This window comes from Pangasianodon hypophthalmus, chromosome 4 (genome assembly GCF_027358585.1).
Source record: "Pangasianodon hypophthalmus isolate fPanHyp1 chromosome 4, fPanHyp1.pri, whole genome shotgun sequence".
NCBI lineage: Eukaryota > Metazoa > Chordata > Actinopteri > Siluriformes > Pangasiidae > Pangasianodon > Pangasianodon hypophthalmus.
This window is the reverse complement of record NC_069713.1, coordinates 11,495,633-11,514,657: the sequence shown is the minus strand read 5'-3', so window position 1 is coordinate 11,514,657 and position 19,025 is coordinate 11,495,633. Positions and strand designations below refer to the sequence as shown.

General features: G+C 39.8%; 1 protein-coding gene and 1 long non-coding RNA gene across 6 annotated transcripts in view; one reads left to right on the top strand and one right to left on the bottom strand.

The window, feature by feature from the left end:
• Window positions 1–19,025, top strand: part of svep1 (sushi, von Willebrand factor type A, EGF and pentraxin domain containing 1) — an 88,055-nt gene that overhangs the window by 30,170 nt on the left and 38,860 nt on the right. For 4 of the 5 annotated variants that reach the window (XM_026936738.3, XM_026936737.3, XM_026936739.3 and 1 more), the window contains exons 4-10: window positions 7,404–7,562; window positions 7,690–7,869; window positions 11,328–11,507; window positions 13,913–14,107; window positions 15,128–15,246; window positions 17,293–17,422; window positions 17,649–17,756. In XM_026936738.3, coding sequence (XP_026792539.3) covers window positions 7,404–7,562; window positions 7,690–7,869; window positions 11,328–11,507; window positions 13,913–14,107; window positions 15,128–15,246; window positions 17,293–17,422; window positions 17,649–17,756 — 1,071 coding nt within the window. Of the gene's footprint in view, window positions 1–7,403; window positions 7,563–7,689; window positions 7,870–11,327; window positions 11,508–13,912; window positions 14,108–15,127; window positions 15,247–17,292; window positions 17,423–17,648; window positions 17,757–19,025 lie in introns of those variants that run through there. The other variant, XM_053233800.1, reaches the window with a different exon arrangement.
• On the bottom strand, window positions 16,494–17,296 carry LOC117596985 (uncharacterized). The gene is made up of 2 exons (XR_004577939.2): window positions 17,209–17,296; window positions 16,494–17,035 (listed from the first exon to the last, which is right to left on the bottom strand). It is a non-coding gene; the product is annotated as an uncharacterized LOC117596985 (long non-coding RNA).

Sequence of the window (19,025 nt, the reverse complement as noted above, 5' to 3'; positions counted from 1 at the left end):
ATAGCACCAATCACTTACACATAATACTTTCTATCACTTAATTCTTCACCCCATTCTGTTAATTGTCCTGTGATTTTTCTAATTCTCTAAATTTTGTACGTGTTACAAAAATTGCTTATTATCACCCTGATGTAACTTTACCTTGGGTTTGAGAAAGGCGCTATATACATAAAAGTATTATTAAATATTATTATTATTATTATTATCATTATTATTATTATTATTATTTCTCTTTTCTCATCTCCCCTTTTCTTTTGCAGCCTCACGGCAGCCTCTTGAATTGAGTTTCAGTGTCGTAAAGAGGAGATTTACTGTATGTGTGCCATGTAAGGCAGTTTTTCCACAGGCTCTTGTTAAACATGCTCTAATTCCTTTCCTGGGGATGACCCAAGGGTCACGGTGGACAAGGGCACGAGAGCACAGTAGCAGTACACAATCGCCTTTCTCAAAACTTTTTTTTCTTGTCTCTGCTTTTGTTCCTCACTGCACTTTCACTCAAATCCTTCACAGGCTTTATTACACTAAATGTGCCTTTTAAGTTTATAGCCTTTGCTTTGCTATTTTATAGCATACTCTTAAAGAGTCTCTACTATTTTTTGCACTTTACATTTTGCTCTTTCTCTCTTTCTCTCTCTCACTGTCTCTGTCTTTCTCTGTCTGTCACTCTCTTTCCCTTATGAAAAAGACATACTGAGATATGCAATATATAAAATGATCTCAAATATGAAAATCTGAGTAAGAAATATGTAATGTTAACTGAGAAATGGTTGTGCCTTTAATTTTATTGGAAAAATCTAGCTCTAACTGGAAAAGGCTGATCTAGATCACTCTGCTTAAACACTTGAGGTACACAGCATATATTTACAGTTTACACTAACACTATCTATCAACTGTAAGACAAAATCATGTTTGCCCATATACACTGTGGTAAATGGTTTATACAGAATATTACACATATATTTTTTAAATTAAATTCACTGATAGAAAGCATACACCTGGTCAGTATGATTATATGAAAAGAGGCAATAATGTACAGTATATTGAGAATATATTGCATTATTTATTTTGACAAAAAAAAAAAAACATGTTGAAATGATAGAAATACTGGCCAGTATATTAGTAGGTGATATATTGATCTCTCTCTCTCTCTCTCTCTCTCTCTCTCTCGCTCTCTGTCTCTGTCTCTCTCACTCTATCTGTCTCTCTCTCTGTCTCTTTTAAGTCCTTTAATGTGTCAGTCAGTGGTGATGGAGTGAGAGGCTGCTCTCTTCCCCTGTCTATCAGTGACTGTTTTGAGATCCTCTAACCCTCAACTCCCCACCTCACTCAACTCTGTGTCAAAGACTTCTATCATTCACAAATCGGGGTCACATCTGCTGAACCTTAAACCTGCTGCCATTACTCCCTCCCTTCCTCCCTCTCTCTCTCTCAGACACACACACACACACGTACTTAATCTCTCTATCTACCACATATATATATAAATATATATATATATATATATATATATATATATATATATATATATATATATATATATATATATATATATATATATATAGCATGTGTATAAAGATGTATTTGTTAATGAAGCTCTAAATCTGTGCAATTCATCATTTCATGGGACATGGGACAATATTTCAGAGAGAAGGATTTATAGTTCTGTGTTACCAATGTAGCTGTTACCAAAAGAATCTTTAAAATGCATGAGTAACTAAAATATATTAGATACGACTTAAGAACAGCTTTGGTAAGACTTTCCATGTCTTAGTTTTGTATGAGTGTTTTGTATTCAGATGTTTACTGAAGAAATTTAACAGCTGTTTAAAGACCATTATAAAGTAAAGTAAAAGCATTATAGATCCTTAAATAAATGTTTAGTGTTCTTTCAGCACAGGGAAACATGTCAAAATTCTTATTTGTGGTAATCACACATGTAGTGAAGAAAGAAAACCCTCTGAATTATTCCTTTAAATGATATCTTTTGCTGTATAGCTGCTCCGTTTCTATCCTGAACATTTAGATTCTCTGGTTCCTGCTTTACATTCGCAGATTGTTAACACTCATTCATTTACATTGATGGATGTCTCAAGTGCTTTCTATTCAAATAAACACACACTCGAACTGTGCCCCGGTCATGTGTTAAACACACTCCAGACACACTCACTGTTTTACAGTCTCTATAGTCCTTATGGTTACATAGCAAGACCTGCTGGCTTTTGTCTTTCACCGAAAAGGGGTTTACTTTTTCCTGTCCTCTCTTTTATACCCTTATTTAAGGCTTGTGTTTTGTCTCTCTCATTTTGTGTTTGTGTACTGTATGGGCATCAAAATTTTATAAAGATGAGAGAAGACAATTTAGATCATACAAAGGCACATGGAGGATGTAATGAAGCACTTTAACTACAGTTGCATGAATGTGGAGAGACACAGCAGCGCCGTGGCTTTATTGCACTGACTTCTCCATTGTCACTGTAATGGAAGAACAATTCTCATTTTTATTTGATGGATTAATGTGTCACTTGCCATGTAGTTTCCATCTTAGTCTTAGAAATTAGTCTTAAAGCACACAGTATTGCAGCCTTTTTCAACCCAACACCAATGTAGAGCTCTCTTTGATTGGGACACTACACATCTCATAACAAGTTTTTTTTGTTTGATTTAGACTGGTAATTTCATGATAAATTTATGTGGCCACTGCTTTTGTTCTGCTTACTTTTATTACCAGCGTGCGTTGTGCGAAACTGCACTGTGTGTACGTCTGCTAACCCCCTTTGCAAGAAGTGTGACATAGCGTGATGTTTATTCCTTCTTCCAGCATAAAAGAAAGGATCTGGAGGAGTGCGGAGAATTTCAGAGTGGCCAAGTGCTGTGGTTAAACTCTCTATTTAGCCTTCATCCACAGTCTGATGCTCTCAGTCTAGTTTAAGTCTCATTTCATTCTCCACACTCCAGATGGTTTTTCGGACGTCCACAAGTACACGCTTTTCAACAACATGTCAGCATCGCATTTGAGAAAATGAACTATTGCAAAACGTCTGCAAGTGGCATGACAAGATGGAAAAACTTTTTTTTTAAAATAATCATTCTTGATGATGGCACTGGAAGCCATTAAAAAGTCATTATACTTCATTTGTGTGGAACTTCGAAAGTGTGGAATATCAGAGGGTTGACGGATGCACAGGCAGCTGAGAGTGCCAGTCACATTTGGCAGATAAATGTTGGTCAAATCCAGTGGATCTCTAAATAATCTATTAGGGTTCTTTCATATATGCATATTTATTGTATTTGAATAGAACCCTGATGTTATTCGGAGGGATTTGCTTGGACCGGTGAGAACACAGCAGCGACTTGGACAGACTGAGTGAGTTGATCTCGGTCCAGTTCCAAACACACTCTGGTGCAGTTTGATTGCAGTGAAAAGATTATTTGACTTTGAATTGATCCAACTGCATTTTTCTAGATGCAAGCTGCTAAATTGGGAGATGCAAACTGAGCCAGAGGACACAGCTGCAGAAATGCAATGTGTTCTGAATATGTTGATTGACAAACAAACAGACAAAATAAACACTGGATGTAACACACAACATATTTTTAAATACTTATTTAAATAATTATCTAATAATGTATCATTTGTGATTTCTACTAATAGGAGTTAAAGCAACCTTATATCCCTACCAGAAATGGTTTAAAGGGTAGGTTATCAAATTTTTTTTAAATAAAAATATTTATTTATTTGGTAATATTTGGTAAGTTCTTCTCTCATTCATCAGATATTCTTCAAAACCAAAATGTATACTCAGAGGAGAAAATCTGGCCTGTTGTTTCCCAGACTGTGTAATCTGAATCAAACACAAACATCAACCACAAAAATCCAACTAATCAGGACATTCAGAAAGCTCCTCTTTTAAAACTAGCATTCATTCGCTCTAGCAATAATACATGGGAATGTGTTTTGGAGTCATAATTTTGGAGGGATTGTTTTTAAAGGTTGTTTAGATTTTGAGTTTAAAAATTATTGACCACACCTTTAATCCAATATTTTTGGATAGTTCCTGGTCTGTAGCACAGTGTAATTACACTGATTTCACAAGAACGTATACTTTGCTAGTTGTCATTAGTAATATAGTTTATTTTCAAAGCACTATGGAGCGCAATGTACAGGAAATGAGATATAAGTGGCCTTTCTCACTGATTGTATTATACTGTTTCACTCACTGCTGTTTGAATGGCAACTTTATTTTAAGTAACACTGAAAGTGTGATAGTAGTAGAATAACAGGATGGCAAAAGGATAAGAGACAGGAGTGTGATTTTGCCGGTGTCAGCAGCAGGGCTCGCTTGCCTGACTGCGTGCTCACTGGGGTAGATGTGTGAAGCTGCGTTTCTGGATCCAATTTGCTTGCTTCCTTCACTTTCAACTCCTCTCACTGTGGGTTTCGGCTGCATTTGCAGAAGTCCAGGGTCTCTTGTGATTAGCCCTGTCTGGTCAGCATGGCTGTCTGTGAGCAGAGGCAGAGAGAATTATTCCTGACTGTATGGAAAAAAAGAGAAGAGCACATCATTGTGGTCTGGGATGCATGTGGATCCATGAAGATATGCCAAACAGAGGATTCCCATGAGGAGATGGACCAGATGAAGCGTAGCCCCTTTTGGGAAGTACTGCATAGCCTTCAAGTAGAGTTCAGCATTTACAACCAAGGAAGTGCACACTTGCTCAAGCGTTTGACACACTAAGGGCCTATTAACACAATTTACTTTTTGTAAGTGGGGAATGCATTGCCACCGGTCACCATTCTGGTCTCTGTTTCTTTACCAGTTATGGGTTTCCGGGAGGAAAACAGGGATTGAAGCTCATTACCACAGAGTTATGTGACACACAGCTGCTGTGCAGTGATTCAGATTGTAATTAGCACCAGAGCTATTCTTAAAGACTCATCTGGGACCTGGTTCCTGTGTCATTACTGCAGATAAGTCTGGCCAGGAGTTCCTGCCTCGATTTAAGCAAGCCTAAAGGATGAAAGAGGAGGAAATATGGAGTTAGCAATAAAAAATGGCTTTCGGATGTATTTCTGTCACTGGGTACTGGAAATATTCTCGTGCTACTATCCGTATACAGAAAGTCAGAGCTGTTGAATATTCAACACAAGTGTTATTCCTGCAAAAAATAATACTGTTTTCCCTTACTGGGCTGTCTGGAATTTACAACTGTAATTGGTGTGGATGTATGGAGTAAATCTTTGCACACTAAACTTTGCTCAGTCTCACACTCTTTCCACAGCACATCAGTTAAGTTGTTATAAGGAGACATATATTCTTGTTTCATTTTCTTCCTGAGTTGTACTTTTCTGTTGCTTTTTTTATATGGTAATCTATCATCCTCCTTCCTGCTTTTCATTCTTTCATATCTCTGTCTTTCCCATCCCACCCTGTCTCCATCTGTCTCTTTTTTACTTGCATGCACACACTTTTTTCATTATCTATCTTTTGCTTTGGTGGTATATCTGTCTGTCTCTCTGTCTCTCTGTCCATCACACACTTTTCTCCCATCTGTCTCCCTCTTTTTCCTTGTAGAACACACAATTACTCTATTAGTGTCCTATTCAACCATCTGTGTCTCTTTTTGTCTCTTTCTGTCTTCCCCTGTCCATTTGTCTCTCTGTCTCTGAGTTTTTTGTTTCTCTCTGTCCACGTGTAAACACTGTCTGGGCCTCGGTGTGTATCCACTGCTCACCACTAGCCTTTAAACCTTCCAGCTGTTAAAACTCAACCCAATACACAATTTCCTCTGTTTCCTCCTTTATATATTATATATTATAGACCAAAACAAGAAAACAGAACCAGTTAGATGTGTGAGATCCAAATAGATTCAGAAAAGATGGAGATTAGTGTGATATTAGTTTTTGAACTACTAAACACCATGAATCTTCATCATGTTTAGATGGACAGGATGTGCATATTGACATGGACATGTGACTCCCCAGCTATGTCTGATATTTGATGTAGAAACAGTATTAAATAGAAAAGTTGAAATTTCAGTGAAACTGAAATTTTGAATTGTAGCACAAAACTCATGTGGGGGCTTTGTTTCATTTTTACACTAACTGGACCAATCAAAGCTTCCTGCAGTTTAACTATGACACAAAGTCTAGTTATTTCCATTTGTACTTACAAAACATGCCTCTGATTGTGTTTTGTGTTAACAGATGTGAACAGTTTTACAAAGAGACACCAAATTCTTGGTCATTTATCCACTGCTTTCCAGTAAATAAACAAAGATCCAGTCAATGCAGTGATCTGCAAAACCTCAGGCAATCTGAAGACTTTTGGTAATTTAGCTGTGGTCACCAGAATTTCAACTATTGAAGAAAATCTGTTCCAGCGCTCACAAATTCTGTTACCACATGTTGTTTCATAGAACCAGAGATTCATGTTGTCGGCAAATTAGGTGCAAAAGTTATATTAATATTTATACACTGAAAGTTGTACATTTATTCATGTTGGCCTTATGCATATCCTTAAGTTCATTTTCTTGGCACAGCTTTTAGATTATTAAAAAAAACCTGTATGCAGTTTGCACCACTGAGGTTGCCAGATTTTTTGTAGAAATGCCTGAGAAGGTTTTTTTTCAATAGTATGTAGACCACCACCTGAAAAAAGCCCGAACACATCAGGGATAGAGAATGAAGACTGAAGAAGCAGACATCTTTTTTCCCCTTTGGTGTCAAATGTAATACACTTGATAAATGTAATTTGAAATTGAAATAAAAAAAACCCACTAATACAGTGATATAAGAATGAGAACATGGCAAGCATTTAAATAAATGAGTCTAGTATTTTGCCAGTATATTGCTGCATGGATAGCCCTAACCCTAAATGTAATCATCACATTAATCACTTCAATTGTGGTTTACTTTAATAACATGGCCTCCATACTAATTATTCATCAGCTTATAAAATAGCACTTGATCCAGCACATCCGATTTTTTTATACTGAGGTCATGAAATTATCATGTGAGTTTGGGAAGCAGATTATTTTATCATACTTCTAGTTTGCTTTTTTTAGTTGATTAAATAATGAATTTGAATTAATAAATTAATGCTTTTGTTAATTCGCTGTACAAGAAAACATGTCAGCCCTATCACCTGACATGAGTGACTGACCTCACAGTATGTGAAAAAATACTGTTGTCTCCCATATTTGGCAATGATGTTTAACTGTAACACACAAATATGCATTAATGTCATAACTCCCAAAAGGCACTGTTTATTGACCACTTCAGGTTTGGTATGCCCAATGAAAAGCATTGCATTTTGACAAATGTTTCAAAATGATGATGACTCCTGACCTATTCTCTCTCTCTCTCTCTCTCTCTCTCTCTCTCTCTCTCTTTCTCTGTTCAGCGTGCCCACCAGGGACTTACAAGCCTGAGGCAGTACCAGGAGGAGTTGGAACATGCTTGCCATGTCTGGACCCTCAGCACACCTCCAGGCCTGGCAGCACTTCTGTGTCTGACTGTGTGTGTAATGAGGGATACACACTGCACAATCACACCTGCCAAGGTATGCAGCGGATGATGATAATGACCCAATTTCATTTTAAAGCCCTTTATTTTTGACCCACAGGCATATGATTAGTGGTTGTATGTGGCACATGACTGTTCATGTCTTTCTCTTTGTCTCTCTGTAGCGGTGGTGTGTACAGTTCTCTCTCCTCCAGAGAATGGCTTCTTCATCCAGAACATGTGTAATAACCAGTATAACGCAGCGTGTGGTGTGCGTTGTCTACCAGGCTATGAGCTGCAAGGGAGCAGCATCAGATTGTGCCAAGCAGACGGCACCTGGTCTGGAGCTCCACCCACCTGCACAGGTGAGGCTGAAGACTGAAACACTTACATGTTTGATTAGTACATCCACTGACTGGATAGGCCCCAGATATAACCAGACATATTCCCAATATATTCCCTTGCTCATATTTTCTTTGGGATTTTTGACTAAATATTGTCTAGAAATTAGATTCTAATATTAAGACAAAGATATATGGTTATTTACTTCTACATGATACTTCTATATTGATACTGTAATGTGTGTAATGGGCAGTGGTAGCTCAGTGGTTAAGATGTTGCACTACTGATCAGAAGGTTGGGTGTTCAAATCCCAGCACCGTGAAGCTGCCACTGCTGGATGCTTGAGCAAGGCATTATCCTGCTGAAATAGGCCACTGCCATTGTATACAGTTACCATGAAGGGGTGTAGTTGGTCTGCAGCAATGGTTAGGTAGGTGGTACATGTCAAAGAAACATCCACATGAATGCCAGAACACAAGGTTTCCCAGCAGAGCATTGCCCAGAGCATTACACTTCCTCCACCAGTTTGCCTTCTTCCCATAGAGCATACTGGTGCCATTTCTTCCCCAGGTAAGCGACACACATGTATCTGGCTGTCCTTTTTTTTTGTAAAAGTAAATGTGATTCATCAGCCCAGACCACCTTCTTTCATTGTTCCATGGTCCAGTTCTGATACTCATGTGCTCATTGCAAGCACTTTCGGCAGTGCAATAGTCAGCATGGGCACTCTGACCAGTCTGCGGCTACGCAGCCCCATATGCAGCAAGCTGCAATGCACTGTCTGTTCTTAGCTAGCATTAACATTTTCAGCAATTTGTGCTACAGTAGCTCTTCTGTGGGATCAGACCAGACAGGCTAGCCTTGATGAGCCTTGGGCACCCATGACCCTGTCACCGGTTCACCACTTTTGGTAGGTACTATTCCCTGCATACTGTGAACACCCCACAAGACCTGTCGTTTTGGAGATGCTCTGACCCAGTCATCTAGCCATCACAATTTGGCCCTTGTCAAAGTCACTCAGATCCTTATGCTTGCCCATTTTTCCTGCTTCCAGCACATCAACATCGAGAACTGACTGTTCATTTGCTGCCTAATATATTTCACCCCTTTTTGCCTTTTATCTCTCTCTTATTATTTTTAGTCTAAGAAGGAGAACATATTGTTTTTTATGTTTTATTCTTGTAAAACTGGAAGCTCAAAGGCCCTGTAGCTCCCATAGCACTCCTTGACCAACAGACTCTCTCTCTCTCACTCTATGTTTGTGTCTATAGAACCTCCATAGTCTGCTTTTTATTTACTCATAAACTACCAACTGTTATACTGATTCACACACACACACACACACACCATCTTCTGAGTACCATAAAGTCTTTGTTAGTAATAGATAAAGTTACATTTTTGTGCAGCATTAAATCCACTCCAAGGAAAGGAAGGAAACAAAAAAGGAAAGAAAGCAGACCATTCATTCGTTCATTTTCAGTAACCTCTTCATCCTGGTCAGGGTCATGGTGGATCTGGAGCCTATCCTGGGAACACGGGGCTTGAGGCAGGAATACACCCTGGATGGGACACCAGTTCTTCACATGGCACGATACAAACATTCATACAGTCAAGCAAACCAGTGGGGCAATACAGACTAGCCAGTCCACATACCAGCATGTTTTTGGAAGGTTGGAGTAAACCAGAGAACTGGGAGGGAACCCATGCAGACACAGAGAAACCATGTAAAAACTCCACACAGACAGTCCCATCAGCTCGGGATTGAACCGGGAATCCCAAAGGTGTGAGGTGGCAACACTAAAAGTAGCCAATATTTATACTGTAAATAATTATATATGAACATCAACAAAAACAAAATAAAAAAAATAGGGGACAAGGTTTAGAGAGAAAAAAAATGCACAAAAGAGATGAGTAGTAGATCATGTCTATATAGAGCATTACAATGTGATGGTTGGAGTTCTCATCACTTGGAAATCACTTGCTGCTGCTGAGGATGGCCCCACATGGACAACTTAAAGATACATGAGATTACTATGGATGGTACCACTTAAAAACCATGAGGATGGCTTTGGACTGCAGTTGATATGAACAATTTTGCTACAGTGGCCTAGGACTACAATTGCTATGATAGCTTTAGGATTGCAGTTGAGATGGGACTTATTTATATTCGCACTATCCATTGTCACCCAGATGAAGATGGGTTCCCTTTTGAGTCTGGTTCCTCTCAAGGTTTCTTCCTCATATCGTCTCCAGGAGTTTTTCCTTGCCACTGTCGCCGCTGGCTTGCTCATTAGGGATAAATTTAAAATTTATATCCTGAATTTATATATTTCTGTAAAGCTGCTTTGTGACAATGTCCAATGTTAAAAGCACAATACAAATAAAATTTAATTGAATCGCATTGAGATATTACGAATGTGTTGTTTAGTATATGTTGCATGTTTGGTGTGTTATTATAAACAAATGGACATATACTATATGGCCAAAAGTAGGAAGTTGGAAGCACACATAAATGTAAGTGTTTTTATATGCTGTATCATTACAATTTCCCTTCACTGGAACTAAGGGCCCCAAACCTCTTCCAGCATGACAATGCCCCTGTGCACAAAGTAAGCTCCATGAAGACATGGTTGGCTAAGGTTGGATGTGGAAGAACCTAAGTGGCTTGCACGGAGTCCTGACTGAACATCTTTGGGATGAATTGGAACACAGACTGCACTCCAGCCTCCTTGCCCAACATCAGTGCTTGACCTCACTAATGCTCTTGTAGCTGAATGAGCATATATCCCCACAGCCATGCTCCAAAATCTCATGGAAAACCTTCCCAGAGGAGTGGAGGTTATTATAACAACAAAGGGGGACTAAATCTGGAATGGGATTTTCAACAAGCATATGGGTGCAATGGTCAGGTGTCCACATACTTTTGGCTATATAGTGTATCTCAGAACAGTGCATGTGTGTGTAGAACAATTTTGCTTTAATTTTTCAAAACCTCAGTCTCTGGTACACCACTATTCTCAGTATAAACAGAAATTACAGGTCTCTAAGCCACAGCCACAGACTCTTACTAACTTTATTGCTCGCACTTACTCACTTCCTGTCTTCACTCTAATGTTCTTCTGTTCTGGCTTGTGACTCATTCCTGCTTCTCTCATCATCTGCTCTGTATATTTATTTTTATGTTAATCTCTGTTATGCTGCATGTAAGTTTACATATACATTCATTCATTTGACTGACAGTTTTAACCCAAATGACTTGTAAGTGAGATAAAATGAAATCCAAGCATGAAGCTGTTAAGAAGCTGATAGCAATTTGAACGAATTATCTACCAATAACCTAGAAATACAATGGCAAGACATCTGAGAAACAGACAGAACAGAAACTATCCACACGCATTGGAGTACGTGCTGAGGATCTTGATACATTTCAACATTATCACAATAATACATCGCAAGTTATTGATGTGTGTGTTCTATGCAGTGCGTTCCTGTCCGGGTCTGTCCGCTCCACAGCATGGACAGCTGAACTGCAGTGATGGTGACTCTTCCTCTCGGCTCGAGTGTGCAGTGCGCTGTCAGAAAGGCTACAGACTGGAGGGCAAAGCCAAACTCTCCTGCCTGCCAAACTCACAGTGGAGCAGCCCTCCCCCTCGGTGTGTGGGTAAGCTAACAAGACCATGTGTTTGTGTTTGTGTGTGTGTGTGTGTCACATTTGTATCAGTGGAGCAGAGTGTTAGTTTGACATTTAGGTCTATGGTATTTGGCAGACTATCATGCGAATTCAAAGCACAGAAATGCTTCGTTTTTTACTTGGAAAACAAATTCTTATATTGTACAAATTGGTAAGAGTCTAAAGAGGCCAAGAGATTTTTTTAAAGCATGTAATTTGTGTTCATTCAAGTGCTTAGTAAAAATATGCATGGTCAGCCAGGAGAAGCTAGATCCACAACCTGGATACCAGTACAGAAAAGGGTCTTGATGCTTAGCCTTCTTGCATCTTGATGGGGGGTGGGTTGAGCTGGGCCTGGAGAGCTGAATAGGGGATCATGGCTGGATGTACTGGTCCATTTTTGGTTTTGTAGGCAAGGATCATGGTTTTAAAACTAATGTAGCTGGTACAGGAAGGGTGACATGGGTGAACTCAGGGCCACTGAAGACAAGTCAGGCTGTTGCTTTCAGCGACCTAAAGGCGGATGCAGGAAGAGCAACCAGGAGTGTGTTTCAGTAGCCAAATCTCAAGAGGGTGAACAAGCAGCTGAGTGGCCATCCTCCTTGAAGAGAAATTGTTGACCTGCATCATTCAGTGATAACTGCAACTGCAACAATGCCTGGCTATCCAACACCACACCAAACTTTAGTGCTTATTCAGAAGATCAAGGGGCAGGCATTTCCAGCAATATATAGCAGGTTAGTGTTGCTGGGTTAGTGTAGACTTTAGGATTTAGTTGCTGTTGAGTATGATGAGAGACATGCTGAGATCCAAGTATCGGGCTGAGTCTCTGATGATCATAAGGAGAGGAAGATTTGGGTGTCAGCTGCATAACAGTGATATATCATTTCACCAAGAGAAATAGAACTAGGCCTTGTTAGACACAGAAGTCCGCATGGAGAAAATGTGGATTATTTTTACTTTGATGCAGCTAATAATATCAACTTATTAACAAGACAAGGATATAATATTTATCTTCCCCAATGTTGACAGTTACATTGTTTTTGCTGTCATCTCTCAATTTTATGGGAAACAAACTAAAACCCCAAACTCCACTGGTTTCAGTTTGGGACAGTTCTTGTTTTTGAATGTGGAAAAATACTGTTAGTGAACTAGGCACCTAGCCTTGATGCTGTCTCTGTTTCTCCCTCACATTCAGGAATCTCACCTCAGCTGTGTGCTTTAGCATGTGCTGTAGATTAGCCCCAACCACAAGACAAACCCTACATAGTACTGAGCTCTCTGTACTCTGCCTCTCATGACTCACTGCGCTCCGTTTAAGCTCCAGACATCTGCTGAGCCAGCCAGCCAAACCTCACTAGCTGCTGTTTATCGCTTTCCATTTCTCCATCTCTCTCCATTTCTCTCCATCAGACTGGTCCTGTAGCAGACATTCATGTCACACTAGTGGCTACTTTGTGGTTGATGCTGTTTGCTCTTCTATATAGGCTCATGTTCAGTGTAACCAAAGGGCATGAGGAGCTCGAGAGCATTTCACTGCTCACTTGTGTTTGTGTTTGTGCTGTCAGTCATATTGCGTCCAGTCCCCCAGTATGTCTGCTAAAACCATAGCCAAGCCTGTACAGCAGGCTCCAAAGAGAGATGTTGTTCGGGGTGAAGGCTTCTTCCTGGCTGTGCGTGTGTGGCTTTTCTACCACTGTGTCCAAGAATGCAGAAACCCCATGTTTCTGTAATAGTGATGTGGGGAAACTCTCTCTCTCTCTCTCCCCCTCTCTCTCTCTCGCTTAAACTAATGTTATGGAAACTATGTCTCTAACTTTTTAAAAGCAATATCATACCCTAAATATTACATGTTTTATAATGTTTTATAAAGCTTTTTCAGTGATGGTGTTACAAATGTTATGCCAGTTGTCTTCATACATAAAATGGTTAAACAGTTCATTAATTAAAATAATATTATTACATCTTTATCTACTAACATTTAGTTATATTTCGCCAGCCTTCTAAAGGCTACCATTACTCTTGTTATGATTACATCTCAAAGAGCATATTCTTTTAATCAAAAAATAAATAATTCCTTTCTGTTCCTATAACTCTGCTGCCTCACATTCCTCCTGTGTTTTGTGGTCCCCAGACAAATTAAAAAGAATTTTAAAAGCTGTGTCATTTATTTTTCTACATTTAGTGGAGCCTAGCCTAAACCATTATGTATGATCACTGTCATGGGTAAAAACCAACGTGGTAACATTATATCAATGCACTGAGTAATAACTTTGATTAAGTATGTGATACACTCTCAGAAATAAAATTAATTGATCCCTGATCTGTTACTCTGATGGGGTGTCTGTCCTCACCCCAACTCTCAATTTCTCCCTCTTTATGTTGTCCCCTTTCAGAGGTGCGTTGTTCCCCCATTGTAACGCTGGAGCAGGTCCGTCTATCACCTCCTGCCTGTGGAAAAAGAGCAATGAGGAGTGGAGCCGTGTGCAGATTTTCCTGTCGCCGTGGTTATCGTCTCCTGGGTAATCCAGAGGTGCGCTGCCTGCTAACTGGAGACTGGAGTAACAATATACATAAAGTCACCTGTGCAGGTACCAGAACTCTGTGTGTGTGTGTGTGTGTTTGTGTGTGTGTGTGTGTGTGTGTGTGTGTGTGTGTGTAGACTGGTAGTTGTCTGTAAGGCAGGCAAATGTAGAATCACAGGCGTGCAGATGGGATGTCTGGTTCAGCAGGTGGTCTGTTTTTACTGCTATGACACCCAGCTGAACTTTCCATGTAATGCCCAGCAGGCTTAGTGGAAACTCCTCAAACACCATGCGTGCAAAAACTAAAGAATTCCAGCATGGTCCAGCGTGCAGGGCTTGACACTGTCTGACTGAGCCCAGGCAGAATCTGAATAGAATTGATGGCTTCTGCTTTCTATCACTATGATGCCCTCTCCATCTGCACATTTATTCAGGTGGACAAGGGGAAGAAAAAGGTTATGCGCACCACTGTAAATGCATGTGTGTGTGTGTGTGTGTGTATGCGTGCATGCACGCATGTGTATCTATATCCCTGTGTGTGTCAGTGCACATGTTTATGTGTGTTTTCCATGATTATGGTTGACACCCAAACGGATGCTATTATGATAGTGTATTGCTGTAACCCAAAATATTTGTTTGGACTTTAAAGGAATATTTAATCTGTTATCTATTCTACCACGTGTGTAGCATATGTGTGTTTATCACAGATTTTTGATATAATTCTCTGTACTAAGAAAAGAATAGAAAGCCTCTTTACTCAAAACTCACTTCTAATTTGTCATAAAGGAGTTGTTGGAACATCAGTATTCATTTTATCATGTTTTTGTGGAGCTTCTTCATGAATTCTTCAGTCAGATGTGTTTGTAAATTTAGCTTTAATTCTGTATAATGCATACTTCCTGAGTCACTGTAGAACTACTTTTCAGATGGAAGGATTTGTGATTAATCATTACCAATATATTAAATGTAATCATTGCCTCAGTTTTGAGTTGATGGTAATTTTTAGCCCCCAGTTACTTCTATCTCCTCCAAGGTTTATTTTAGTATTCTTATTGTTTTATTTGGGTTTTGTTATCATTCTCATAGATGCAGAGCCTCCGTGGATTCAGTGTCCTGAGAACATTGTCACACAAACCAACAAGCATCAGGGCTCCTCTAACGTCACTCTGAGTGCACCAGTACTAAGAGATAATTCCGGAGATGAGGTAAGTTTTATTTTACTTTTCTCACCTCATTTTGTTTTTTGAACTTTTGTTTATCCTCCGATACACAGATAACAAGAAATAAGAGCGATCCAAGCCTTCACTTAGAGCTTAGATGGTGTAGTAGAACCAGCTTTTATCCCATGTTAATATAATACACACTCTTGCATTGCAAACCCCTACAAAATTTAAAAAATAAGCCTTCCTAATTGGCTATGGCTGGAAATGTCTGAATGGATCCTGTTAACCACTGCTGAAAGGTTCCTCAGGGTTTTTTCGTTTTGTTTTATTTTATAGTCTGAATTATCATGGAGACCATTTTTGGAGAAGTACATGTGACCTGGTCTATGGCACTGACTCAGATTCCCTCACTAAAATGTCAGTAATCTGCACGGTCTACTCCTGCTGCTCTTTCGTGTGCTCTCTAATTGAGCTCAAGACATGACGTAAAACTGTCCACTTTGGGGTTCAGTAAATCCAGTTGTGTCAGTTTGAACCATACTGTAATGGTTATTTATTGCTCTACAAAAAGTGAAGCCCTTTACAGAGACAAACTGAACAATCCTGAATGACTAGCCTTAATAGATGATTACTGTCAAGCTTTCTGGCTTTGCTCTTACATCCAGAGTTTTTTAGTTGGAGCCCATGGGCAAGCTATCAGAGTTCCTTGACCTCAGCATCCCACATGCAGCATTATAGTGTTACTCAGTGACATGTTTATGTTACCAACACTGAAAAGTCTTAAAACCTTCATAAGAATGTCACTATCCATTAGCAAAAATATAATATTACTCAACCAGAAAGACAAAACCAAAATAGCTATAAAGCTTCACCTTAAACTGTTAACAGATCACTCAAACTTAGACAAACTCACAGCAATACTGAAAAACAATTTATATTAAATAAGTTCTGCAGTTTCTGCTCAGCGGTCATGGCTCAGAAGGTGGAGAGTTCAAATCCTGACACTCCAACCCCAGTTTCACCATAAGGACAATGGCCTGTCAAATAATTGGCCATAAATGGAAGCAACCTGACCTCCAAGATATTTCACAACATCTTGAGAGCTGATTCCCAAACTTGACCCCTAAAGCAAAACCTTTGATGAATAATTTTGAGAGTTACTGTTACCACACCGGAGTTGATTATTTTGCACCAAAAGCATGTCCAGTAGTGTTTTATTAATCTTCTTATACCACAGTAATTTGCCAATGATTAAAATTTTTTATTTATTAAAAAAAAATAACACGTCATATTTTTTAACCATTTATTGTTGTGAAACATCTGGGAATTAAGTTAATTCCTATTATCACTTTTGCTTTAGCAGATATAAACATTCAATCCCTTATGGAAAAAAATGTAGCTTGTTACAGGGAATCCACAAAGCACAAATCTTCCATCTTAAATGCATTCTCAGGTCGAAAAAACCCTAAAGGAAAACTCTGACTGATTATGGAGTTTGGGGGACCTGGTGGCTTAGTGGTCAGCACTGTTGCCTCACACTTCAGGGGCTGCATGTTCTGCTTGTGCTTCAGGGGTTTCCTCCTCCAATCCAAAGACGTGTCGTAGGCTGTTTGGCATTCCAAAATTATCCATGGTGTGTGTGTGATTGCACCCTGTGATGAGCTGGCATCCCATCCAGAATATTCCCTACCTTGTGCCCCGAGTCCACTGGGATAGGCTCCAGGCTCCCCTGTGACTCCCTCATTATCCTCCTGTGTAGGATAAGCGGCACAGAGAATGGATGGATGGCTATGTTCATTGCCCACCATATGTCCTAGTCAAAAAGGTGTTACTATAGAACAAAACAATAACATATTACATGTTACTATAGAGCCAAAACAATAACATATTACATGTTACTATAGAACCAAAACAATAACATATTAGAGCGAGTGCATTAATTTAAATCTGTGATTTGGATTACTACTCTCAACGCTGCTGTTGTAAAAAAAAAAATTAACCTACGCTTTCAGACTTCAAACTCCTTCAGATTTTAGGCAGTGCTCTGGTACAAAGTATAATAAATATGTACTCTGGTTCATTTTTCAGGTTGTTGTCCAGGTTACACCCATTCTTAACCCTGCCCAGCCTTTCCCGATTGGCACAGAAGTCATCACGTACACAGCTACTGATCCTGCTGGGAACAAGGCCAACTGCTCCTTCACTGTCACTGTTATCGGTGTGTCCTGCTTTCTGACTCATTTATAATGCACTGTAGGTGCATGTCCAGAGGTCACTGTCCTTTTAAAAATGTATTGTTTTACCTTCTCAGTGAAATTCGCTTTTTTTTTTTTTATCTTAGCCACAAGTGCAAGGAACCCAGTGCTGCCTTTATTTGGTCCTCAGTTTTTAGAGGACGTTGCCGTAATCAGCTTGGAATCCTAACAATGTTTCTATTTCCTTAGATATGGAGCCTCCGTTGATTGACAGGTGCCGGTCTCCACCCACCGTCCAGGCCACAGACATGGAGACGCCGGTCTACTGGGACGAGCCACAGTTTTCAGACAATTCAGGTACACACCCACAGAAATGGAGCGTGAGAGGGAGTGAGTGAGATTGATGGAAATTAAGGAACTGAGATGGAGTTAATGAATAAGGGCAAGATATCTACACAAAGTGTCCAGGAAAAATGTAGCCCACAGTGGAAAAGGCCAGGATTCCGACTGCGGTGCCGTGAGAACTGAATCTATGGAAACCAGGTTTCCATGTGCCATGTATTTGAATCAGACAGCTCCCAAAATCCCTTGCGAGCGTGTGCTAGACCCATCACTACAGAGTTTTACTGCATTCATGGATTCAGCTGATTCACAGGCATTTTAGAGACTCCATTCAGGAAATGATTTCCTACATAGAGAATTTATTGGATGAAATTTCAAGGCAGTGATAAGGCGGGGTCACTGTGTATTACTTTGTTGGATACAGGAGTGGAAAATAGCGAAGGAGGATCACCATAATGCATTTCTCTGTACTAAAGCAGGCATTTACAGCATTAAAATAAAACCTTCAGACTAAATGAAACATGGTAATGATTCTTAATCATGCCAGCACACACACACGCACAGACGTGCAACTGGCCAACTGTGGCTACTCTGAGGCACTCTGTCGACGTCACATCAACGTTAGACTGACGATAGCGTGCTGTGGTTTTCCGAGTCCACACCCTGATGCTGGGCTATATTTAGGAAAGAGTGGCGGCAAGCGGCACCATCCAGCAGCCGCTGCTCCCAGACGTTTGTCAGACGGTTTGGAATGGCTCTGGAGCTTCACTGTGCACTGTGGAAAACAGTGTGTGTGCATATGTGAGTCATGCACATGCATGATCATGTGTTTGTGTTTTGTCTGCATCACTCTGAAATAACTGAAATAACCTTTTAACTGCTCAAAATTAGGAATTTTATTACCACCCACAGCTCTAACAGTGATTCTGCTCTAGGACTGGAGCTTGTTGATCCTCAGACAGCACACTGACTGCATTCACGGATCAACGTGGCCCTGTTTATTAAGGCTTTAGGCACAGCCGGTGTAAGTCGTTTAAACAGGTGTGTGAGGGGCCTGTCGAAGGTTTATAGTGTAATCTTAGTTTTGTCTGGGATGAACGTTCTGAGGAGTTATTTTACGCTTTTAACCCATCACAGAATTTTGTTTGTAATTCAAAGGTTCCTAAAACATCACTGGAACCTTTCTGAAAGATTCACCTTTCTTATATTAGCATATAGCACGGTGCTGTTGAATTCTCAAATCTGATTAATTTCCTATAACTGCAGCTCTGACAGTATTGCCAG